Here is a 26,403-nt window from a genome sequence, read left to right as displayed (position 1 = left end):
ATGCACAGGCCACAGCTCACTATGCGTTGCTATAGGCCTAGCCTGCTTCGTATCCATGAGGGAAGGAAAGCTTAAAGGCCCTCGCTAGCCCCACGACGCTCGCCATCCGAGCTGCGAGAGAGAAAGTGCGCGGAAAGTCTGTTTTCGCAAGGGCTGCTTATAGTATTTGGCCCTTGGCGTAGCGGCATCTTCTGCATCATCGGCGCATCTGTCAGCTGCGGCGAATCGGTGCGTCGCGACATTGTCTGCTGCGCATGCGCAAGCGCGCTCTGACGACGGTCACCTGGCGAGGGGGACCGTCAGCTCCGGCTTCCGAAATTGTGACGTGACGCCCTTTCCTAAATTCTTTCCTTCCTCTGTGTTTGCACAGCTGCCACAGCGGACGGTTACCTGGAACTAATGCCACTATCTATAATAATATTTATAACACAATTACCAGTGCAATATAAATGGACTGATCACTCATTAAAATTAGTAGTTTTTTCTCGCAACGAATTCTGCAGCGAATGAGCGAAGCACGCCAGGTGCGGCCACTGCTCGTCCTGTTAGGTTCGCTTCACCGCATGACACCTTGTCAGTCAAGATATCGAGGCCACCCTCACGGAGGCCCACACATACCACTGGTACATAGCGGTAAGCAACTGTCCTGTGTCAACTTTAAAAAAAATGGGTGGGTTCAGCGTGGCTTGAAATTAGTTATGCGACCGAATCATGTTACGCATAGTCTCCACTGTCTCAAATGTCAAGGTCATGGTCAGGTACCCAATGGTAAGAGTCAAATGGTAACATGGCCACACTACCATAGCTTGGGCCATACTAGCACGCAGTTGAGTTCGGTTAGAACTTGTAATGCATTGAATGTCATTGTCGAATTGGTATCAACTGTCTCAAGTCCAATCTCAAGCTCCAGGTGAGGTACCCAATGGTCATAGTCATATGATCACGTGGTCATACTACCATTCAGTTAAGCTCGGTTCGATCTTGTTATGCATTGAAGGTCATTGTATATTTGGCACCTTTTGTCCCAAATCAAAAGTCACGGTCAAAGTGAGCTGCGCATAGGTCATAGTCATATGATCGCATGGTCATACCACCATGCTGTTAAGTTCGGTTTTACCTTGTGAGGCATTGAAGGTCATTGCTGATTTGGTACCTTTGTATCAAATCAAAATTCAAGGTCAAGGTGAGCTGCGAATTGGTCATAGTCATATGATCATATGGTCAGACCACCATGCAGTTAAGTTCGGTTTTACCTTGTGAGGCATGATGTTCACTGCTGATTTGGTGCCTACTGTCCCAAATCGAATGTCAAAGCCAAGGTGAGGTACCCAATGTTCATAGACATATGATCACATGATCATACCAGCATGTAGTTAGGTTCGGTTTGACCTTCAGATACATTGAAGGTCATTGTCTCAGCCCCATCGAAATCGGAAGTTGTATCCCGAGGAGTGTAGATCTCGCTCTAAATAAAAAACAAAATTCTAGGGGCACTTAAAGGGGCTCTGAGGGCGCTAGGGTGTTAAAGGACGTCGCTTCCCGAATATCCGCGGGCAGGAAATTTTTCAATGTGCTTTGTGGAGGTTACTAGTCAAAATTTCAGTTTCATTGACTTCGCGCCTTTCCCTCTCCTCTGGCGCTGCTCCGCCTGCCCCACCACCGGGGCGGAGCTTCCTGACTCGCCGCGGCCATGGTAGCTGTTTGACGTCTAAGAAGAATCTAGCAAATAGCGATCTCTGAGCTATTATATGCAGGAGCCTGCGATGCAGTGTGCAGGAAGAATTCGACAGAAAGTGCTCGGCAACTTTCGCGTGTGATTGTGGGTTCTCTGCTGCATGTAGAAGTGCATTACTTGCATCAGGTGTTCATGACTAACGCAATTCAGTGACTTGGGGAGCTTATGCGCTCTCCTGGAAAGGTGTTTCAGAGCCTCTTTAAGTCGCTTAAGAGTGCAATCGCAGGCTGCATCTCGCGCGCCATCTCTTGGCGCCGCGGCGTATACTCCCCCGGGCTGATGGTTCCGTCGCTACGATTGGTTAAGCGGCTTTCGGTTGCTCGTGCGCATATGCTATACTAATTTTCGACACTAATTGTTGACGTTATTCGGTCACATTAATTTATTATATGCATTGCTGCATGCTCTTATTTCACTCTGAACCCACGCAATACATTTTATCGCACTCAACCCTAACTCCTGCGTGGTCGAGGAATAGCGCGCCACGATTAAGACCCAAGATTCGAGTCCCTGGTGGACAATTTTCATCTAAAGCGCAATTGCTTTTCTTTCTTCGATTGTCCTGTGGCTGTGAGGTCCCGACCCTCTTGGAAAATGCGAATTGTCGTCAAGCCGCCGGGCCCTGGGCTCTCGCCACAACGGCTACTCTAACGCTATCGCGTTAAAATCCCCCCGCGGTTCGTCCGCTGGCTCCTTTGCCAAGAAACTGCGCACTTAGCTAGCATATTAAGGTTAAATTTACTCTCGTAGTAATAACAACTGTACCTGCCCGTTTTGGCCGAGCATGACGAAAGCCCGGAATCGTCGCACGGAACAAATCCCAGGCGCAGACAGCCACCTTCTTCACCTATGAAAAGCACGAAGAAGCCTTATCAGGACATGAAGGCAGCGAAAATACAACAGGAAACTCAAACTGAAGATCGCCGAACTAACCAAGAAGGCATCAGAGCACGCAGACAACATCGCCACGCAAAACCGGCAACAGTTTACGGAAACACTTAGAGGAAGACTAGGCTTGGCCCTAACTTGGAATATACTAAGAGCCTGGATAGACCAAACAAAAACCAAAGCGGAAAGCGGTAAGCTCATGAAACGACTAATCCACACCTTCCCCGGAACGGCAGACCAACCAACACAGGCACTGAGGGAGAAATGCTGCGGCAAAGCCACGCACCCAATGCAAGACCAAGAATACACAGGAGAAGACAACCCCGAGATGGATAGGCCAATCACCCAGGAGGAAGTAAGGGCAGCCGTAAGGGAAGCCAAAAAGAATACGGCAGCCAGGAAGGACAAAATAAATAACGCCACCATTAGAAACATGCGGGACACGGTCATCGTCGACCTTACCAAGTACCTAAACGAAATCTGGAGAAAAGGAATCGTTCCGGCGGAATGAGACATGCGCAGGTAATTATGATAACCAAGCCGGGCAAAAGACTCCAAATCGAAAACCTCAGACCAATCTCCCTGACCACCTGCCTAGGGAAGATATACGAGAGAGTGTCAATGCAAGGACCGCAAACTACATGGACGACAAATGATATTACCCTGATGCCATGCCTGGCTTCAGCAGGGGATGTCCATGCAAGACGTACTCCTACAATGAAAGGAGGCAGTCCTCATTGAAATACCAAGTAGCGAAGAACACATAGTACTAGCGCCCGACGTAAAGGGAGCCTTCGAGAACGTGGGACATGCGGCCATCACGGAACATCTCAATAACATAAACAACGGAAACAGAGCCTTCCGACACGTCAAAACCTTCTTGACGGAGCGAACGTCTACGATAGGCATCGGAAACACAAGATCTGAAAGCTTAACTGTTCCAAACAAGGGCACCCCGCAATGCTCAGTAGTATCACCGCTACTATTCAACGCAGCGATGATAGGACTCACGAAATTGCCTGACGAAATAGAAAACATCAGCTATGCAATGCATGCGGATGACATAACAATGTGGACGACAGGCTCCCTAGCAGCTACAAAGAGCGATAGACAATAGTTGACAATACGCAGGACCAGATGACTATCGGCCTCAGCAGAAAAATCAAAATACGTGAGATTTTAAAAAGGTACACGAAAATACGGCTTCCAAATAACCCTGAAACTCGGAAGCGAGACAATACCTAAGAAAACGGATGTCAGAGAGGTTGGAATGTGGCTGCAAAACACAGGACGATGTAGCGAAACCATCGCCTCTCTTAAGAATACAACAGAGCAAGTCTCCAGAACCGTGCGAAGAGTCAGCAGTAAAAAGAAGGGGATGAGAGAACAGGACACTCTAAGACATGATAGACAGTCTCGTCACGAGCAGGGTAACGTACAGTCTCCCCTACCATGAAATGAGCAAGCAAGAGACTCTGAAAATCGGCACCATAGTACGCAAAGCGTACAAAACGCCGCTCAAACTTCCCCTGTCAACACCAATTGAAAAGCTAATGGCACTGGAAGTATCGAACACCTTCGACGAACTACGAGAAGCGCAACGTAGGTCGCAACTAGACAAACTCACTCAAACCAGAACGGCAACACGCCTAATGGAGAATTTAGGGCTACCCCTGAGCACACAAAAAGAAAAGAAATAGATTAATAATGAAGACAAACAACATCCGGGCAAGACCCATACCCAGACGCATGGACCCCAATATACACCATGAAAGACGGCAAGCCAGAGTCCGGGCACTCAGCAGGGAATTCAGCGACAATCACAGCGTAGTCTACACGGACGCAGCAAAGCACCGATACAACGCAAAGTTCTCCGTTGTAACAGACGAAGGAGGGAAAGAAATAACTAGAGCAACGATAAACAACCCAAGCACAGAGGCAGCTGAAGAGGCCAAAACCTCACTATAGTGACGGACTCTAAACAAGCACGCAGAAACTATACAAATGGCAAGATCGACAGCATCGCCAACCATATTCTACAAGAGACGAGAAGGGACGTAAACACCACTAAACATAATATAGCATGGGTTTCTGGCTATGAGGGGATGAGAGGCCACGTGGCGGCAGACGAGTTAGCTCGAGGGTACGTCAACCGAGCATACTGAACACTTTGCACCACGGGCACCTTTGACCCTGTTACCCCCGCATGCTCAGACATACTCGATCATTACAGGGGCAGGCAGAAACACTATTCAGCCCTACACAAAAGGCTATCCAAAGAGGAGGCGGTAGACTGGCGCAGACTACAACCCGATACATACACGAAGCTGCCAAACTACACAAGATTTTCCCTACACAATATGTAGACGAATGTCCGTGGTACCAGGGTAAACCTACACTAGAGCATGTCACATGGCCCTGCCCTAAGACAGACTTAGAGCCTCGAATAGACCACCCGAGTTTGACGCAGTGAGAGCACTTGCTGACCAGCCAGGACGAGGCAGCGCAACGATTTGTTGTACGCCCAGCCACGATGGCAGCTGTCAAGTGCGGCATCCTGGACCAAGGATCGACCACGGCGCCCATGACCCGTAAGGGTGCAGTACACTTTAAATTTGTCGCAAATAAAGATTTCTTCCATCCGTCCATCTGGGACGCTGCAGATGACACTATTAGGGCAAGCGGTGGCGGGCATCGAAGCACACTATGGACGACAGATGGCGCCACCAGGTTCCACCGCCTCCCGTTGGCGGAAATCTGCGCTGTCGGCTTTCGGCCCCACGATCTCGGCGCCGAGGATTCTGGGAATGCATCATGCGGTGCGCGTACTTTATGTGCGCCGTTAAAAAAATTGGAGGACGCTTAAGCTTCGTCTTTAAGAATGAGACGCGACAGCGTGTGTTGCAGCGCTGCCAAGGGGTCCACGGAACGCTAACGCCCGTTCGGAACGACGCGTGTTTTCTTGGAAAAATTAAGGAAAGGACGCCTGCCTCACGTATCTCGATGGACACCCGAGCCAGGCCGTAAGGGAACGCAATTTTTCATGAAAATTGGTTTAAAGGAAAGGAAATGACACCTGTCTCAATTCCCGCTGGACACCCGTACAGGGAAAGAAAATCTCTTCCCTTACGGCACGGGTCAGGTGTCCAACGAGATGCGGCATTTTTCGCTCACGGCCAAAGACTCCAACGACACCGGCTTTTCTGCGACACGAGCTCCTTAACGCTGTCGCGTTAAAATTGGCTGTGGTTTAGCTCTGGATAACCCTAGGTGAATTGCTAAAACTTCGTTTCCTCGGCACGCCGTCTACACAGCGTCTCTAGCCAACGCTCTCGACAACTCAAGCGGTCTCTTCCGCAGTTGAAGAGTCACTCCGGGACATGGCACGACTTCTAGCCGCATCTTCGTTACGACGCTTCTCGAGTCGTGCGGCGCGTGCTTCTGGCGTCTCTTGAGCGCGTTGTCTTCCTCGCTTCGTTCTGCCGTTGTTGCACCATTTTCGCGCTCTCCATAACGACTACAATACACTGAGGCGTCTACCCCGCCGCGGTGGCTCAGGGGTTAGGGCGCTCGACTACTGAGCCGGAGTTCCCGGGTTCGAACCCGACCGCGGCGGCTGCGTTTATATGGAGGAAAAACGCTAAGGCGCCCGTGTTCTGTGCGATGTCAGTGCACGTTAAAGATCCCCAGGTGGTCGAAATTATTCCCGAGCCCTCCACTACGGCACCTATTTCTTCCTTTCTTCGTTCACTCCCTCCCTTATCCCTTCCCTTACGGCGCGGTTCAGGTGTCCAATGATATATGAGACAGATAGTGCGCCATTTCCTTCCCCAAAAACCAATTATTATTATACACTGAGGCGAAGCGCATATATATATATATATATATATATATATATATATATATATATATATATATATATATATATATATATATATATATATATATATATATATATATATATATAACCCCCGTGAGGCGACACTTCCTCTCCCTCTGCGGCATCTGTTGGAGCGCAGCTGCGGTGTTGCTAGGCAACGGCGGCTCAAGGTCGTTTGTCGGCCACGGCATGCGGCATACGGCTGAAGTGCGCTACGAGCCGAAATGGCTCGCTGGCTGCCGTAGTGCTGCTTTCCCAACAAAAATATCAGCATGTGATTTTACTGCAAATGAGCCAGCGGTTGAGGCGGAGGAACTTTTAAAAGGCGCCACGGTTACCAGAATATCACGAGAATACACTACTTCAGAGTGTGTCTTAAATTTCACTTAACCTTAGTTTTGTAGCATCGTACATAACGTTTTAACGTATATATTTTTCTATAGCGCCTTTACGATCTACTACGTTGGCTGCTTTGTGCTTGATACACGTTCGCCGCTAATCAAGTATTGCCGAAATAAGCCGGAAACACGTAGGTTTTTCCCCCTTACCAGTGGTACCTCTATTGAGAGTGTTAGTGTTCAGACCATGCATCATAGTTTCGCGAGAACGCACGAAAAGCAAGCAAGTATTCTATACGCACGCGTACACAAGCCGAGCAGCTATAGATATGCGGTCATTTCCAGTGACCTGATATCCTGATCGCGTACTCCGCTGAACTCACCCGTGCGCTGCAGCAGAAGGCTCCGCCGTACCGCAAGGCAGAAGGCGGCGAGGTACCACATCCAAAGAAAAGCACCAGCTCTGGAAAAGGGCACCAAAATAACTTTTCGTTTTTCAGCACCGTACAAAATCGCATGCATTCCGTGAATAATAAATCTCCACGGTTTGATTCAAATGCCCTATATAGTTTCACCAACGTCTATTCCTCTGTGCCTAGCGGTGTAGTTCGTATCACTTGTAACAAAAAGGAAACCACAGACATGACCGACAGAGGTGCTTTAAGTACAGCAGGTACATCATACCAGAGGCTCCGACAGTGCAGCTACGTTGAACTGGCTAGTAACATATGGAACATATCGAACCCACAACGTGCAGGAGCCCACGAGGCAACAAAGCTGTCTTTTGAGTGACGCCACGAAGGACGTGATGGTCCACCACTTTTCGCTTTCGCTGCGAACTTAAGAAGAATGTCCAGCATTGAGTCAGAACACTGCGCTCACACTCCGAAGGCGCTCCCCGGGACGGCCAGCCGGTAGCGCACACTGAAGCATCAAAAGCGGTTACTTGACGATGGAAAGGGTCGCGGGTTGAGGGTGTATTAGTTTATGGGGTTTAACGTCCCAAAGCGACTCAGGCTACGAGGGACACCGTAGTGAAGGTCTCTGAAAATTTCGAGCACCTGGGATCCTTTAACGTAGCTGATTAGGTGGCTTTGGCAATCGGCTGCTGATCCCACGAGCATCGATGGAGCTGAAATTATAAACCTCCTGTGTGGTGTATACTACATCAGTGAGTGGTGTTCTACACAAAACAGCCGCTATCAATTCTGTCCGGAGCGAGTGATGCTGGAAAATATCTTGAGAGGCATAGCAGCGATGCTGGAAGCCGGGGACATGGTGAAAGGGCGCAGGTTCGTCTAATTCGCTATTGGCCACTATTGCTCGGCCCACTGCACGATGCATGCTACGCGCATAGCACAGCTATGGGTTGCTTGGTGTCATGTTCAAGCTGGTAGACGTTCCGTTGCGTAAGAGCACTGGGAGATATCAATCTGAAACATTACAAGGGCCGCACACTCTCATTTACGACTCGATATGCAGGCCTATAGATACCCCTTGCAAAACTTTTTTAGGCAGTCTATAGACTGTCCATTGACTTCGGTCAATAAAATCTTTAGACTCTCTATAGACAAACACTACATAACAGCCTATAGGCAACACATATCATATAGACAGTAGACTTTTTCTGTAGACAGTCTACAGAGTATAAATAGACAAAAATAAATATCTATAGCAAGACAATAGTCTATAAGAAGTCTATCTATAGGCTGTCTATAGGCTGCCTATACACCATTTTCTTAACCGACGTTCCCTTATTCTTCCTTATTAGAGTGAAGCACTGCAGTTTCATTTCTCCAGGGTTGACACCTGAACAGGGCCCATTTAAAAGATTAGACAGGCAGTGGAGTAGCAAGGAGAACAGCAAAAGAACCCACTCCTTCCAGTTTGTGCAATCTATCTTTTTTTCGGGTACGTCAAGGAAACGTGTTCACTCGTCACCGTGACGTCCGTCAACGTCACCGACAGTTGCTCACCCGGGCCAGAGGAAGCTCCCATGTGAGCAAGAGCAGAGGATTTAGGAGACTGCGTCAGCGAGCACTTGGAACCGGCGTTCCACGAGTGCTCCTGCAATTTTTAACGCGTTCTACAACAAAGACGGCATATCAAAGCGCACGTGCTTGTAATGTGCTCTATTCTTGCGGCGGTCCTCCACAACCTCACCTGTGAGAGCTTCCCATCCCCAGCTGACGGGTGGGACCTGCGTCGGCGTACCATCAGCACCCACGAGACGAAAGCACTGCACAGAGTGGATACGATTCCTCACCCTGCAACCGCCCAGCCGCTGCCTTCTGCGGCGAGGGATGCGTGAGCCTGACGGCAGACAGGAACAGGCACCCACCCTGCAGTTTGACACGAAATGGCGATCAGCGATGATCATGACAAAGGCAACTATATCGTCAACTGGAAACTAAATCGCGTTTCCGTTGTTTATTCGTTGAGAGAACAAGCCGAGCGCGCATGTACCGGAGCATGTTTTCCGTACGCAAATTCGGCAAAGTTTCGACTACTTAATTTTACTCTAGAGCGTTATCTATGAATCCTCCTCCCTCCATGCCATATACCGCAGCGGTGGCCAAGTGGTTGACATCCGCCTTGCATGCGGGATGTGCGGGGTTCGATCCCCAGTGCCGCCGGGTACCACGTGATACAATGGGTACAAGCTTTACCCTGGTCTGGTGCTTGGCTTATATAGGGTGACATGCTTGGAAAATGGGTCTTTGACCCCACCTTGAGAAATTGAAAATACCTTGTGTCATTGTCGCTCTTTGTCCATAGATTCTCTTGAGCCATAAAAAATATAGAATCATAAATCCTCCGTGCCAAGAGATCTCCTGGGCCCTGGCAGTCGTTTGCATGAAATAATGACGTCACCACATAGCGAAGTCACATGAGTAATTTTTGTCGGACACTGTCATGTGGAACATTGACCGCAAATTGGTAGTCCGGCTTATTCGCTAGTTCTTATCACCAAACACGATCTGCGGTGACATCCTTCGTTCAAAGTTCCTTACACTTAAACCTGACGGTGATGGAAGACAAGTGCAAGTGTTTAAGCGTCAAAAGGTGCGAGGGTCGGACTCACTAGCCGTACATCTCCAAGCTGCTAGCTTGGCGCATTTGGCCACCTGTTCTTTTTTTCCTGCGTCATAATGATTACGATGAAGCTTCACCGCTTGAATAATGACACAAAAAAGAAATATACACGTATACATGAATATTCTACACGGATAACTACAATGGACGCGCATATAATATGAACAAATAACAAAATACTTGCATACACTACTGGCATACAGATTAGCAAATGTCAAACACCTTCAGTAAAATCAGACAACCCAGAAAATACCAGCTATATGCAGCCATTGCCCGATCGTCGCTCCCATCCTGACACTGCGAAAAGAGCACGCAACACCCGCGTGACGCGTGCTCGTATATAGGCGAGTCTAGCGCTCTGTGGCCGCGCGGTTTCGCCTTCGCCTGTATTCAGCCCGAAATTCCTTGCGCCGCAGCGGCGACGAGAATACAGTTTTCGAAAAGTTGAAACAGATATGGATGCTACCTTACGCTGTGCTACAAACCTTTCAATAAATTAGGTGTCTTGCAGCAGAAGTTAACTATTCAATTAACACGTGTTAGCTGCATTTTCATGCACACCACCACTGACAATTCAATTCCACAAAGAGCGCTCTCAACCAACAAGCCTTTTTTAAAAAATTGTTAGCAGTAGATGAAACACCTTGTATACGTCAGGCAAAAAATTGAATGACGCTTAAGATTCGTTTTTAAGAGTGGACGCGACAGCATTTTGCAGCGTTATAGGAGTCGTTCGACGCGACGCCTTGCCCGTTGGACAATTTAAGGAAATGAGGTCTGCCTCACATATCTCGGTGGACGCCCGAATCGCGCCGTAAGGGAAGGAAAATGAATTGAAAATTGGTTTTAAGGGAAAGGAAATGACACCTGTCTCACAAATCTCGGCGGACACCCGAACCACGCCGTAAGCGAAGGAATATTTTCGAAGCGCGGCGCCGACAACTCCTACTATACGACGCCGACGGCTTTTCGACAGAACGGGTTGTATACGGATTCGCAAAAATAGAGAACGCGCCACACAGAACATGGAACAGTGAGTCCGACATCGCACACATAAACACAACAATCACCTTTCTAACTATCTGTAAAAAAAAAAGATCACCATGCGTTCTCCTCCCCCGGCTCCTCCGAACGGCCCATACAAGTATAAGGAGCTGCTCCGCTTTAGAGCCGTAGTACCCGGGTTCGAATTCGGCCGCGGCGGCAGCGCTTCGCTGGAGGCGAAACACAGAAGGCACCCTTTAACTGTGCGATGTCAGCGCAGCAGTACCTCCTTCAGACAATGCTTGGATCGCGAGTAGTCCTAATGGCCGCCTGTCCCTCTCTCGTTCTCTCCTCCAAATTGGGCAATAGCGTAGCGCCGCTTAGCTCCCACGACGCCGAACTTTCCTCTAACGCACACGTCTCGTGGAATTTCGCGCATTTGCTATCGACTAAAGTATATTCAAAAATGTTTAAAGTTATAGCAATCATAATTTCTATATTAATAATCCTAAAATAAAACTAGTAAAGTTGTGTGATACGCTGGCGTCACTGCACGGCCCTTCAATAAAACAGGTGGAATATCGCAATGCTGTGGAAAAGGGCAGGGCGCTGCAGGCATTTTCTAAAGGAAGGTACCAGTTAAAGATTCCCAGCTGATCGAAATTACATTGCAGCCCTCTACTACTGCACTTCTCTTTCCCGCCTTCCACTCCTCCATCACAGCGCGGCTGAAGTGTCCACCGAGAAGTGAGACAGTTACTGCGTTTTCGCTTTCCTCAAAACAGATTTTGAACCGCCATTTCCGGGTTCGAAACCGACCGCGGCGGCCGCGTTTCGATGGAAGCAAAGCGCAAAGGCGCCGGTGTGCTGTGCGATGTAAGTGCGCGTTAAAGATCCCCAGGTGGTCGAAATTATTCCGGAACCCTCTACTACGGCACCTTTCTTCCTTTCTTCTTTCACTCCCTCTCTTATAACTTCCCTTACGACGCGGTTCAGCTGTCCACCGATATGCCAGACATATACTACGCCATTTCCTTTCCCCAAAAACCAATTTTCAATTTTTTTCTTTCAAGTAGGGGAGGAAATGTAAATACAATGTTTTCACAATCCTGACAGTGCACAGTAGTCAGCTTGGAAAAGTGAACTGATCTTACCGGCGGCGCGTTACACTCAGCCGGCAGCGTTCTGTTTCAGGTTGGTAGCGTTTGATTCCCAATCACAGTCAGCAGCGTACTGAACTTATTCTAAGAATAAGTCAATAGTGCCAGTTTTGAGAATGTAGCGTTCCACTCTGGTCGAGTTCCATTTTCAGTCCATGCCGTTTCGTTCTCAACCTCAGTCGGATGCGCATAAGCCCTGCAGTGCAGTCTCAGTCAAAACTAACCGAGCCATAATTGGTACATCGTCCCCTCACCTGCGGCGACAGCCGACAACCATTGCTGAGAACAGATTTGTACTCGGCTGCGTACTGAGACGCCCGCGTACTGAGACGCCCGCGTGCAATGGGGACGTCCGCAGAGAATGACAAGTTGGAGCTTTCCAGAACCAGTAGCTCTCGTACGTACTACTCGGAGGCGCCGGATGCACTGGCAAAAATTTAGATCAATCGCAACCACTAGGCCTACGCCACGGTCGCCCGGCCCCTAAAAAGGCCTGGGCGGCGGCCAGATTCCGAAAAAAGCATTCAACATCCCGTTGCTATAATGAAACGCGTCATTATTTTATTCCAAACATTTTCATCGACGCACTCCAACGGACAGAAGTCTTGAAGTTTAAGTAGAACGTGGCAATTCCCGACGCTAGGGATAGTCGCAGAGACTCATGGCCACCATAGCCTCCCCGACCGACGGGGCGCCGTGAGGGTGAATCGCCGCCATCTTGCACCGCTTTAAGCCATTATAGGCTTAGCGAACACGTAGAATCCCCCTCCCCAGTAAAATGCCTCGCAGGCGAAGCACGCTGTCGAGAATCAGATCGCACACTCAAATGCTGGCTACATCAAGTTACCGGCCGTAGACTGAAAGACAGACGCAGAGAGTTCATCGGCTAAACTAGCAGAGAAGTGCGTCGAACTCTGCAACGCATGCAGCTGCGTTTGCAGAACAGAGAACGCTTCGATCGCCGGGCAAATGAAAATGTAGTTGGCTTAATAATGCCTAGACGCTCAAACCACACTGCACTGAAATACCTCTGTCTCGCTGTGAACCCCCCTGCCTACCATCGCAGTTCTAGTATGAATGAAATCGCTGGGCATTTCATGTGGGCCGTGCAGTACTCACCATGTGGGGTGACGTGTCGATCCATCGCAGTGACTGCCGCTGTGGAAAGCTGCTGCCGGTGGCCTGTAAGTACAGCTGCAGGTGTCCTCCAGAGTGTATCCGATAAGTCCAATTTCGGGCCGCGGTGAGTGCGCACTGGCTTCGATCCTCCTAGTCACAAGTTAAAGACGCGACTGGTTTGGCGAATGGCTGCTCTGTGGGAAGGCCGCTTCAGCGGATCACCGCGTGATCACGTGACTTCCCTTTCTCTCTCCTTTCTTTTAGTAGGGCTATTTTTTTAACCTACACTCAGTGCAAGCTGGTGTAGGCGAGTGGAGGGCGTGGCTAAAGCTGTGACGTAAGGCCCTGCACTCGTCTGCACGAGCGTCGGCCAATAGCGTGATACCGATCGTCGCCGTCCTAGGGAGCAGACGACAAGCTCTGAATGTTGGGGTCGTCGTAATATACTATAAAATGAAATGAGAAATATACACTGCAAACATTTTTTGTGCGCGCCGTTTATGAGGGTAGAAAAATGCAAAGGACATTTTTGTTTCCCCTCAAATGAAGCGCAACACACAAACTTGTCAGCTCAGCTCATGCATGGAGCGTACCAAGCAGCTGTCGTTAAATTTCTTGCACAGTGAGTCAGATGAAGGGTCGATGACAAGTTCCTCGTGCGAAATACAAAGCATCCATTCTGTCGTGGCCAGGGGAACAGCGTTATGCGCCGCGTTGAAATTGAAACCGGTGTTCCGCGGCATATGGGTGCGACTTTCGATGGCTCTTTCTCGACTCTCAGCGGGCTGGCCGATCGCTTTGAAACATCGCTGTATTAATACACAGGCATGAAAGACAATACAGCAAGCTTTGGTACCTTCGCACTAACATACATAGATACGTAGATTACCATGTGTGATACAAACCGAACGAACGCGGCGTATACCTAAACGCGAAGTAGCGTTCAGCAGACTAAAGTATGTACTTTCAGTCGTGGAAGCGATTTTATCTTCGTCGAACTAGTGTAGCCAGTGAAGGTAAAAAAACGGCCCTAGTGTCTTGTGCTCCCCCTCGCGTCAATCATCTGTCCCAATTCCTCAGTTCCACTTTACTCGTAATAATAATAATTGGCTTTTGGGGAATGGAATTGGCGCAGTATCTCTCTCATATACCGGCGGACACCTGAACCGCGCCGTAAGGGAAGGGATAAAGGAGGGAGTGAAAGATGAAGGAAAGAAGTGCCGTAGAGGAGGGCTCCAGAATAATTTCTACCACCTGGGGATCTTTATCGTGCACTGACATCGCACAGCACACGGGCGCCTTAGCGTTTTTCCTCCATAAAAACGCAGCCGCCGCGGTCGGGTTCGAACCCGGGAACTCCGGATGAGTAGTCGAGCGCCCTAACCACTGAGCCACCGCGGCGTGGCAAAAAATTGTTTGAGATTGGTTTTTGGGGAAAGAAAACCGCGCAGTATCTGCCTCACATATTGGCGTACACATGTACCGCGCCGTAAGGGAAAGGATAAAGTAGGGAGTGAAAGAAGAAAGGAAGAGGTGTTTGCAGTGGTGGAGGGCTCCCAAATAATTTCGACCCACCTGGGGATCTTTAACGTGCACTTACGTCGGACACTACAAACTCCATCAAGACGCTAATGTGGCCGCAGGGCAGGGCGCGCACTCGTCAGCGAACTTTGGTGAGTCTGTGTGCATTCCTCGAACACACGGGCTTGACGTCCCGTCTTTTCTCCGTCAGGTAGTTACACGCAGTGACCGAACGCTCCGTGAGTTCTACCTTGAACGATTAATAACTGGACGCCCCACTCCAGTTGTAGCCAACACAGTGCTGTGCGCCTGTGTTCTAGTTCCTCTAAAATGAACTAATCACGCGCACAACCTGGACACATTTATTATTGTGTAAATAGTTTGTATATGTTAATTCTCACCCTATCCTCTCTCTCCCCTCACCATTTTTAATTTCTCCATTCTGGCTGCTATCCTTTATTTCCGCAGCAAAAATCTTTTCCTTCCTTTTTACTATTATTTTAATAAAAAGAGCCACTACCACCACCACATCGCACAGCACCTTAGCGTTTCTCCTTCATCGAAACGAAGCCGCCGCGGTCGCGTTAGAACCCAGGAACTCCGGATCCATAACTGAGCGCTCTAACCACTGAGCCACCGCGGCGGGTACGTTAAGGATCCCCAGGTGGTCGAAATTATTCTTGAGCCCTCCACTACGGCGCCTCTTCCTGTCTTCTTTGACTCACTTCGTTATCCCCCCCCCCCCCCCCCCTTACGGCGCAGTTTTGGTGTCCGCCGAGATGAGAGACAGATACTGCGCCATTTCCTTTAAGCGCCCCAAATAATTTTCTTCGCTTGCCCCGGCTACTGAACCGAACTACCCGGGTTCGAACTCGACCGCGGCGGCAGCGTTTCGATGGAGGCGAAACGCAAAAGGCGCCCGTGTGCTGTGAGATGTCAGTGCATGTTAAAGGTCCCCAAGGGGTCTAAATTATTCCGGAGCCATCCACTACGGCACTTCTTTCTTCCTTTCTTCTTTCTCTCCCTTATCCCTTCCCTTACGGCGCGGTTCAGGTGTCCAAAGATATATGAGACAGATACTGCGCCATTTCCTTTCCCCCCAAAAAAACAATTATTATTATTATTCAGTAAGGGCGGGAAACGCTCTCAACGTTACAGACGCCAAAAACTGCCTACTTACCCGATGCACCACAGGTTTCGCTCTTTAATCAGATTAAGCAGTAGTAAAACCGCAGCTAATTTTTTTTTTACCCTCCGCTACGGCTCCTAATTCTGTCTACTTTCAGTCCCACCTCCCACCCTTCTCTTACAGCGTCGTTCGGGTGTCAAAAGAAATGTGAGACAATTACTGCGCCATTTCCTTTCCTCAAAAAACCAATTTTAATATTATTTTTGTTAATAACAACAGTGTTTATTGTGGGCATTTCATGAATGTTTTCTTTTTTTAGCTATGTCTCCTCTTCGCCTACGTGACATTTCTTCTCGCTTTGTAGCTCTCGCGAATTACGTCATACCGTTCAAGAGTTCACCATCGCCACCGTACGCTCGTGTCGTGCTTGTGCCGCAGAATTTCTCTGGGGCATCTTGCAGTGGACGTTAATAAAGGACCCGCTAGTCACGCCATATGGTTTAGTGTTGCTACCTGTAGATTATAAACGGGTTGTGCCATACGAGTCATTCATCGTGCTGTGCCTCCACAGTGTATGAAGAACGAGAATGGCAGTTAGACACGCTGATGGGGATTACAAACACCTTTGCAATTCTTAGAGCGAGCAACCTCACTCGATGGATGTTGAATGATACGGCAAAGTTAGAACTTTCTGTAATCACAGCGCAGACTCAGTTGTGGCTGCCACTTTGATTATTATTGTATCAGAATTGTTATTTAGCTCTGCTGCTGTTGTCTTTTTGACCCTGAACCGAAATAAACAAAAGCACCGGCAACATTCTGTTGTTGTGTGGTGGCCAGCGAAGCTTCTCTTCACGACATTCCGAGGCAGAAACACAGGCGCAGAGAAGTCACGACAATGATTTCAGGAGGCCTGGCTGACTTTAGACAATCATACAAATACAGCCATGGTCCATCAACATTTCGAGCAGCCGTCTCTACGCCTTCGATCGCAAATATTTACTCTATTAGTCAGCCTCCTTAAAGTAATATCTTCTCGTTCTGCAGTTCATATCGAATTCCAGTATTCTCGTTCATGTTGCATTTCAAATTGATAGTGCATTGGCATCGCACGGCACACGGGCGTCTGAAGTCGCTCAATGAAATGCGACCGCTTCGGCCGGGCTTCCTTGAGCTCAGCAGCAAGAAAAGAAGGGAGTCTTAACACCGTAGGGATTTAAAGGTGGAGGGTCAGTTGCCGTTCCGCTGAGGGATTAGAAGCTACAGCACTCAAAGAAGGAGGCCTAGCATCGGCAGATTCCAATCCTTTTATTATAACCGGGCATTTCGCTCCGAGTCACTGGTTTCAAGCGCGAATCCCGCCGTTATATCTAAACAGTGCGGTATGGCGCGCTGCTCGATTTGCTAGACGGAGAGCGCGGATGCATCAATAGACGCCGCCAGGAGTGCTCCAGCCGCAGGTGCTGGTCCCGGTGGCTGTTGTGAGCAAACAGCTTCTCGCAGAAGCCACGCGGGAAGTGTCCCCCAGTCTTGTGGAACCGACTGAAGGAAGCTTGCGTTGCGTTGCGAACTCTTCGCCGCATATCAGGCAAAGCCGCTCTCCGATGTGCGTGCCCACGTGATGAGCAATGGTGGCGTTGCTCTCGAGGAGTTCCTGGCACATGCGACACGTCGGGGCGCAGCGGCCGGGGCGTCGTTGCGGTCATGCTCGTACGCTTCGTGGGTTGCGAGCCTGGTGGCAAGTTGGAAGTTGACTCGGCACTGCAGAACGTACTGGAGCCGTTCTCTGCGCTGGGAGGTGTGGAGTTGCTGCGTGGAGGAGAAATTTGGGTTGGTATGTACTATCACGATTAAAAGTTTACGGGACGTCACTGTCCGGGAGGAAGATAATTTCGGTTCAGTCACGTAATCCTGTCGCCTCAAATGTGTTCAGATATTAGAGAACTGCGTGCTGTGCCCACTGGTAGCAATACCACTCTCCTGAGCTTCGAGGCTGAACAATAAAGTCCGTTTTGAGGAAAGGAAATCGCACAGTGAATCACTTTACGTGTAGAAACCTCAACCACGCCGTTACAGAAGGTACGAAGGTAGGAATCAAAGAAGAAAGAGATGCTCTAGTGGAGATCTCCAGATTAATTTCAACAATCACGGTATCTTTTGCACCCGGGTTCGAACCCGACCGCGGCGGCAGCGTTTTTATGGAGGAAAAACGCTAAGGCGCCCGTGTGCTGTGCGATGTCAGTGCACGTTAAAGATCCCCAGGTGGTCGAAATTATCCCGGAGCCTTCCACTACGGCACCTCTTTCTTCTTTCACTCCCTCCTTTCCCCTTCCCTTATGGCGCGGTTCAGGTGTCCAATGATATATGAGACAGATACTGCGCCATTTCCTTTCCCCCAAAAAACCAATTATAATTATTATTATCTTTTGCATGCAGTAACAGCGTACAGCACACGGGCAAGTTTTTCGTTTCCCCTCGATCGAAAAGCTACCACCGAGGCCGGATTCCAACTAGAGATGTAAAAGGCCGAAAAAAAAAACATTTCTCGCAAAAACACGCTTTCTTTTTCCTTTTTTCTGCAACTTAGCACGCGAAAAGAAAGTAGACAATTTCCTAATAACATTTTAAAGTTCAAGAAGTTCTTTCTGAGATTTGCGTTATATTTAAGAACAATTTAGACGTACATCACAAGGATGCGCCGGGCTGAACTTAATAAATATTTGATGTTTGATCTCAGGGATCCAGTAGAGCAAAATCGCTGAACACGCTGCAGCCTGACGCACACGGCACAAAATGTCAAATGTTTCAGCAAACGTAAGCGGTTTTCTCCGAACACAAGGCTTCTGAGCGAGCAAAGGCCTTACTTAGTAGGCTTGCTACGGCAACGTCTAGTGCCGCATCCAGCAACAATCCCTGCACGTCCGACACGGAGTGTTTATTGGATAGTTGTGTAATTGAACAAATTTGTCTCATAAATATCAGTTTATATGTACACATTCGTTTGAACTAATGGCCATTGCTATTGAGATCTTTGCTATATAGAAATTAAAAATCTGTTCTTGTCGTGTTTCCCATTATTAGCAAAATTTCCCATTTTCTTTAAAAAACTCGCAACGTTTTCTTTAATGCCATTCAAACTTTAAGGAAATCTTGCATGTCTAGTTCGAACCCATGTACTCCGGCTCAGTAGCCGAGCCTCCAAATCACTGAGCGACCGCGGCGGGACCCATACAACGTGGTGTTCTTTGGCGTGGCGAACCTTTCAAATTAGTCAGGGAAACACATGCGAGCCTTCAACAGAACATATGTGCCGACCAGCTCGGGCTACGGACGCATGGCTCGTGCAGGGCGAGGTAGCGTCTTTGCGTCGCGTGCGACGGAGAATATTTCCCTTTTTCTTATTCCCTTTCTGTACATGTTATAAAGAGATAAGTTCCCCTAACTGAGCCGACCTTATGTGGAAACGCCTAGTGCACATCAGTGCATTGAACACTGCGTTCAGCTGCAGTTTCGGTAAAATGAAAGCTCAGCGTGCCGTTGTGCAGACAAGTGCCACCTTTGCATCACCTGCCGCGGTAGTTCAGTGGCTACAGCGCTCGTTCCGGCGTTCGAACCCGGCCGCGGCGGCCACATTTCGATGGAGCCGAAACGCAAACGCAGCCGTGTGGTGTGCGATGCCAGTGGACGTTAAGGATTCCCTGGTGGTACAAGCTATTCCGAAGCCCTCCACCACGATATAACTTTCTTAATTTTTGAAGCGAAAGTTTCACTACGCCAGGTTTTCATGAGTGTACCGTCAGCGCATCCCTAAACAACTTGGGTCGCACAATCCCTACGGGTGGCTGTGATAGGAGCAGCCACCTGTCTGTGCAGTGGCGCATCACTTAACCGCTGCCCCACTGCGCTGGTAGTGGTATGAGGACTCGCTGCCATTTATGAATGTTAAGTAGAGAGTGACCAATTCTGCATATATCGACATTAAACCACAAAATACATCGTGTCATTGCCTCCTACAACTGAAGAATCACCTCCTGTTTTCGAACGTCTGCTCGGTTTTACTAAGTTAAACCGCTACCAACCTCCCCATATGATGCGGTTCGATTGTCCACCGAGATGTGACACAATTACTGCGCCATTTCGGTTCCTCAAAAATCTTTTTTTTTTTCGTGCATCTTATGCAGTGACCGCACATAGTCCGCATTCTAAAAGAACTGGTGTGGATGCTCTCGATCTTCGCCTCCCGAAGCTAAATACGCGCTAGGCGACCACCAGGTACCATCGCGTCCGCTAGGATTTCCGATGGTTGGCCGGAGAAAGCAGTGGCTTACCTCCACAGGGGACAAGTCAGAGTCGAAACTGACAGCGGCCTCCCCGTGCCTGGCTGCAGTCTCCGGCAGGGAAAGCCGCCTAGCAATCAGGAGCGTGACGGCAGCCTGCGGGTCCATGCCACCGGTCTTCTTGCAGCACCAGGGACGTGGCTCAACTGCGGGGCCAGTGAAGGTGCAAACGCCAACGTGGCAGCGAGCGGCGGTACTGGTGGGGCGGACGAACGCCTAGGAACGCTGCATTGAAATAACCAACCAATGGCGGCTCGAGCACGACACGCAACAACGGATTCGAGGGGTGAGCAGTTTTGAACTAGCAATAATGCACTTCACTGGTATATACGACATCGCATCTGGGCAAAGCATTGGCTACGTGTGGCCTGGGGAACGACGGGTGCGTCACGGAATCGCGACGAGTGATGTGTGTGATGGGCGCGGTGCAGTGGAAAGACTAGAACACCTGCTCCTTCATTGTTCCGCGTTCGCCGATGCTCGGCGGCCTATAGGGCGCAGGGCATACTACCAGACTCCTTCAAGACGCTGTTGTGGCCGCAGGGCAGTGCGCGCACTCGTGAGCGAACTTTGGTGAGCCTCTGTGCATTCCTCGAACACACGGGCTTGACGGCCCGTCTGTCCTCCGTCAGGTAGTTACACGCAGTGACCGAACGCTCCGCGAGTTCTACCTTGAACTATTAATAACTGTACGCCCCACTCCAGTTGTAACCAACACAGTGCTGTGAGAGTGTATGATTTAATTCCTCTAAAATGAAGTAATCACGCGCACAACCTGGACATATTTCTTATCGTGTAAATAGTTTGTACATATTGCTTCTCCCCCTATCCTCTCTTCCTGTCCCCTCACCTCTTTCATTTAATTTCTCCATTCTGTCGCCTATCCTTTATTTCCGCTGCCCCAGCTCAGGTGCTTCAGTATCGATGGCATATGCCGGGGCTAGCAAAAATCTTTTCCTTCCTTTTTATTATTATTTTAATAAAAAACACTTACTACTACTACTACTATTTCCTTTCATAATAATTGGTTTTTGGTGGAATGGAAATGGCGCAGTATCTGTCTCATATATCGTTGGACACCTGAACCGCGCCGTAAGGGAAGGGATAAAGGAGGGAGTGAAAGAAGATAGGAAGAGAGAGGTGCCGTAGTGGAGGGCTCCGGAATAATTTCGACCACCTGGGGATCTTTAACGTGCACTGACATCGCACAGCACACGGGCGCCTTAGCGTTTTTCCTCCATAAAAACGCAGCCGCCGCGGTTTTTATGGAGGAAAAACGCTAAGGCGCCCGTGTGCTGTGCGATGTCAGTGCACGTTAAAGATCCCCAGGGGGTCGAAATTATTCCGGAGCCCTCCACTACGGCACCTCTCTCATCAAAAACCAATTTTAATGCTATTTTTCTTAATAGCAAAAGCGACTTATTATGGGCACTTTACGATTGTTTTCTTTTTTTTAGCTCTGCCTCCTCGTCTTCGCCTACGTGGCATTTCTTCTCCCTTTGTATCTCTCACGAATTACGTCATATCGTTCACGTGTTCATCACCATCGCCGCCGTCCGCTCGTGTCGTGCTCGTGCCTCCATTCGTAGCGTGCCTCGATGCAGCATTCGTCGCTGCTAGTCCGCTCTCGCTCACCGCTGCCACGTAGGTCGTTATACCTTCATCGCCAACGCAGCAGCGGTGGCTACCAGCTGTTCCAAGAAGACCGGTGACATGGACACGCCGCTCACCCCCTGCCTCGTTTCCACCTGGCGTCCTTCCATAGCGGAGACTGAAGCGAGGCACACGCAGGCTGCTGACAGTTTCGACTCTGTGGAGGTAAGCCCTGACTCTCGTCCGATAACTACAGGCAGTTCAGGACGCGAAGGTGCCTGCTGGTCGTTCGGCGTGTACTAGCTTCAGAATATGTTTGAATATAGTCGTGCGATTTCTATCGGGGGCACCGATAATGACAATCCTTCCGCACTAAGCGCATGTGCCAGTCGTCTAAATGAAGCCGGCAGCTGTCATTTTTCAGAAAGAGTAGCTGAACAAAGGGTAGATGCATTAACGTCCGCTTTCCGTTTGTATGTATGCTCGGCCTATTAAGCGTATCATTATTGTTCAAGAGACGAACCGAGGTGGAAGACGAAAGCTATTTTTATAAGAATGTTATAGAACAACCACGAAGGGTGCGCAGGCCCAGCTCACAGCCTAAGCTGTTTAAGATGCGCTGTTAAGGGAACCTTTCCGCTAGCCGTTATCGCAGTCTGACCAAGGATGCGAAGCCTCACGCCGAAGCGGCTTGCATAGATAACACTGAAATGGAGTGGTAGGACTTGAGCGAACGCGCCTTCTGAACAGAGCGTCTTGGCCGACGGCCTTGCTCTGTGCTTGAGCAGCGTCCGAGGGCGGCGCCTAATCGGTGTCATTCCCCCGCTACCGATTGTAGTACAGGCGTTCTTGCTATATGTCCGACCGATTCATTTCTCAATTTTTCTACGCCATTCCCCGGCTTTTAGGAACTTATTCTGATATAATCAGTGTCTAATCAACGTAATTGACTGCGCACTGAGTGTTCGATGCTAAAACACTTGATCACATTTTTAGGCGAGTTTTCCATGAATAATTCTGGCCCAGCATTCCTGTAGCAGACTCGCTCTAATAATGGCGTTAGTACTTTAAGAGCGAAAGCACAACTCCTCTACAATAACATTCAGTGCCTCAAAAGGCCAACCCGAACTTAACTGCGAGGGGCTATGGCCCAAACTATGGTAGCATGACCACGTTATCATATGACAGCATTCAGTACCTGACCTGAAAATTTGGCTTTGAAATTTGATTTGAGACAGTGGGGACCAGGCATAACAGCGCTTTCACTCGTATAACTAGGTTCAAGCCACGTTAAGCCCAGATTTTTTTCAAAGAATATTTACAATGAGCGAGAGCATTGCCTCATAATGAAGGACGAAATCTCTATAACAATGTGCACTCTCGGAACACGCAGCATTTGATTATCGCACATTGGAGAAGAGAACAGTAGCTACGAGTGAACGCAAACCTATGACTTACATACCGATGAACTCTCCTTCCTTGTCCATGCAGCAGCTCCAAATGTCCCAGGGCAGAAGGCGGCTCCAGTCAGTCCTGCCGCCTGGGGAGCAGACCATCCACGAATGCTGGGATTGCCGAGTCGACGTCCAACTTCCGACCAGTCCCGTAAGCCACGAAGGTTACGAGAATGATCGCTACGATGCCTCTCTCTTCTTTACCCCGCTATGCCGCATGCGCCAGCAACCGTGCAAGAGCAGAAGAACAATGGCCCTGCACGTGGGAACCCACATCGGGGAGCGGCTCTGAAGTGCGGCGATGAATCCGCCGGCGCAGCCGCTGCTCAAGGGCGTTTCTGCAGGACCTAAGGAGACTTCTTGCGCGGCTTCTGCAAGAAGCTCTTCGCGCAGAAGAGCCACCGGGACGAGCACCTCCTCCTGGAGCACGCCCGTCGGCGTCGATTTAAATATGCCTGCTATCCCACTGGAGAATATCCCAGCGCTCCAGAGTATACTGATTCGATACCACGCCAGAGTTCGCTTTTTACAGTAGTACCTGGAGTGACAGGCGTGGTTGGAATAAAAATATTCACATCTGTGTATGTTCAGAGCATCTTTTAGAGCGGTTGCTTGCACTCATCGGCGAAACACAGAGTCCCAATTGGCACTTTCGGAACCCAACGCTTTAAGATTTGCATGGATGAAACGACAGCTTGTGTGTTGCGACCAACCAGGTACGTGAAAAAATCCGGAGTGAAGTTAAGTTCCGACTTAACGGTGTGGCGTGTTACCGCTAGTCAGTCCCTTTAGCCGCCTGGGATTCTCTGTGCATATCACACTGCAGGCACGGAAAAAATTCTTTCAATTTCTCCAACTTTTAATTCTTACAGCGAAAGCTCATATGGCTTTGTAATAAGCCATTTAGGAGCTTCAACAGTAGCAATTGCGCTTAATGTTACGCGGGCTGCTTCATTTTTCTCAGTGAGGGGTTCAAGTGTCCACCTAAAATGTGAGCCAAGAATGCGAATTTAATTTCCTCAAATGAGAGTTTACGCCCTTTACCTTTTTATTGGTCCTCGCAGAAAAAACACAACATAAATGAAAAATAGAGGAAGCCCAGTCCAGGCGACCTCCGGATGCTAAGACCCGCCGCGGTGGCTCAGTGGTTAGGGCGCTCGGACACTGCTCCGGAGTACTACCCGGGTTCGAACCCGACCGCGGCGGCCCCGTTTCGATGGCGGCGAAACGCTAAGGCGCCCGCGTGCTGTGCGATGGCAGTGCACGTTAAAGATTCCCAGGTGGTCGAAATTATTCCGGAGCCCTCCCCTGCGCCACCTCTTCCTTTCTTTCTTCCTTTATTTCTTTCTTCCTTCCTTCCTTGAGTGTCTCTCTTTTGAATACTCATGAATAATATTAATTGGTTTTTTGGGGACAGGAAATGGCGCAGTATCTGTCTGATATATCTTTGGACACCTGAACCGCGCCGTAAGGGAAGGGATAAAGGAGGGAGTGAAAGAGGAAAGGAAGAATAGGTGCCGTAGTGGAGGGCTCCGGAATAATTTCGACCACCTAAGGATCTTTAAGGTGCACTGACATCGCACAGCACGCGGGCGCCTTAGCGTTTTTCCTCCATAAAAACGCAGCCGCCGCGGTCGGGTTCGAACCCGGGAACTCCATTCTGCCTGCTATCCTTTATTTCCGCTGCCAAAGCTCAGGTGCTTCAGTATCGATGGCAGATGCCGGGGCTAGCAAAAATGTTTTCCTTCCTTTTTACTATTATTTTAATAAAGAAAAGCCACTACCACCACCACATCGCACAGCACCTTAGCGTTTCTCCTTCATCGAAACGCTGCCGCCGCGGTCGGGTCGGAATCCAGGAACTCCGCATCAGTAGCCGAGTGCACTAACCACTGAGCCACCGCGGCGGGTACGTTAAAGATCCCCAGGTGGTCGAAATCATTCTTGAGCCCTCCACTACAGCGCCTCCTTCTTCCTGTCTGCTTTGACTTCCTCCTTTATCCCCTCCCTTACGGCGCAGTTCGGGTGTCCGCCGAGATGAGAGACAAATACAGCGCCATTTCATTGAACCGCCAAAAAATATATCTTCGCTTACCCTGGCTTACTGATCCGGACTACCCGGGTTCGTACCCGACCAGGGCGGCAGCGTTTCGATGGAGGCGATACGCAAAGGGCGGCCGTGTGCTGTGAGATGTCAGTGCGCGTTAAAGAACCCCAGGTGGTCTAAATTATCTCGGAGCCCTCCACTACGGCACTTCTTTCTTCCTCCTTCTTTCAGTCCCTCCTTTATCCCTTTCCTTACGGTGCGGTTCAGGGGTCAGCCGATTTGTGACACAGATACTGCGCAATTTCCTTTCCCAAAAACCAATATTCGCTTTCTGTAAGGGCGGGGAACGCTCTCAACGTTACAGACACGAAAAATTGCTACTTACCCGATGCACCACAGGTTTCGCTCCTTAATCAGATTAAGCAGTAGTAAAACCGCAGCTAATTTTTTTCACCGTCCGCTACGGCTCCTCATTTTCTCTTCTTTCAGTCCCACCTCCATCCCTTCTCTTACAGCGTCGTTCGGGTGTCAAAAGAGATTCGAGACAATTACTGCGCCATTTCCTTTCCTCAAAAAACCAATTTTAATATTATTTTTGTTAATAACAACAGTGTTTATTGTGGGCATTTCATGAATGTTTTCTTTTTTAGCTCTATCTCCTCTTCGCCTACGTGACATTTCTTCTCCCTTTGTAGCTCTCGCGAATTACGTCATACCGTTCAAGTGTTCATCACCAACGCCACCGTCCGCTCGTGTCGTACTTGTGGCGCAGAATTTGTCTGGGGCACCTTGCAGTGGACATTAATAAAGGACCTGCTAGTCATGCCATATGGTTGTAGTGTTGCTACCTGTAGATGATGAACGGGGTGTGCCGTACGAGTCATTCATCTTGCTCTGCCTGCACAGTGTATGAAGAACGAGAATGGCAGTTAGGCGCGCTGATGGGGATCACAAACACCTTTACAATTCTCAGAGCGAGCAACATCACTCAATGGCAGTGTTAAATGATACGGCAAACTTAAGACTTTCTGTAATCACAGCGCATCCTCAGTTGTGGCTGCCACTTTGATTATTATTGTATCGGAATTGTTATTTAGCTCTGCTGTTGTTGTCTTTTTGACC

The 26,403-nt window shown here is 49.2% G+C and overlaps 2 protein-coding genes across 2 annotated transcripts in view; one reads left to right on the top strand and one right to left on the bottom strand.

Moving 5' to 3' along the window:
* Positions 1 to 20,375, bottom strand: part of LOC144102395 (uncharacterized) — a 34,070-nt gene extending 13,695 nt beyond the window's left edge. The window contains exons 1-4 of the mRNA XM_077635678.1: positions 20,179 to 20,375; positions 17,469 to 17,659; positions 9,005 to 9,183; positions 7,225 to 7,304 (exon numbers count right to left, since the gene is read on the bottom strand). Coding sequence (XP_077491804.1) covers positions 7,225 to 7,304; positions 9,005 to 9,183; positions 17,469 to 17,659; positions 20,179 to 20,295 — 567 coding nt within the window. The 5' untranslated portion in view covers positions 20,296 to 20,375. The remainder of the gene's footprint in view (positions 1 to 7,224; positions 7,305 to 9,004; positions 9,184 to 17,468; positions 17,660 to 20,178) is intronic.
* A 1,414-nt stretch (positions 20,376 to 21,789) lies between these two features.
* On the top strand, positions 21,790 to 23,599 carry LOC144100341 (uncharacterized). The gene is made up of 2 exons (XM_077633314.1): positions 21,790 to 22,005; positions 23,272 to 23,599. Exons 1-2 carry the CDS (start codon positions 21,901 to 21,903, stop codon positions 23,524 to 23,526), a joined length of 360 nt encoding a protein of 119 aa, XP_077489440.1. The 5' UTR covers positions 21,790 to 21,900; the 3' UTR covers positions 23,527 to 23,599.
* Positions 23,600 to 26,403: the final 2,804 nt, after the last annotated feature.

Source organism: Amblyomma americanum, chromosome 8 (assembly GCF_052857255.1).
Source record: "Amblyomma americanum isolate KBUSLIRL-KWMA chromosome 8, ASM5285725v1, whole genome shotgun sequence".
NCBI lineage: Eukaryota > Metazoa > Arthropoda > Arachnida > Ixodida > Ixodidae > Amblyomma > Amblyomma americanum.
The sequence above is the reverse complement of the archived record's forward strand: the minus strand, read 5'-3'. Positions and strand labels throughout refer to the sequence as shown.

What these genes read in the sequence shown, in the direction of transcription:
- LOC144100341 (XM_077633314.1), top strand. Translation starts at nt 21,901, where the DNA reads ATGGACACGCCGCTCACCCCCTGCCTCGTTTCCACCTGGCGTCCTTCC. An exon ending in ACAGTTTCGACTCTGTGGAG is followed by an intron (nt 22,006 to 23,271) that starts GTAAGCCCTGAC and finishes TTGTCCATGCAG; the next exon opens with CAGCTCCAAATGTCCCAGGG.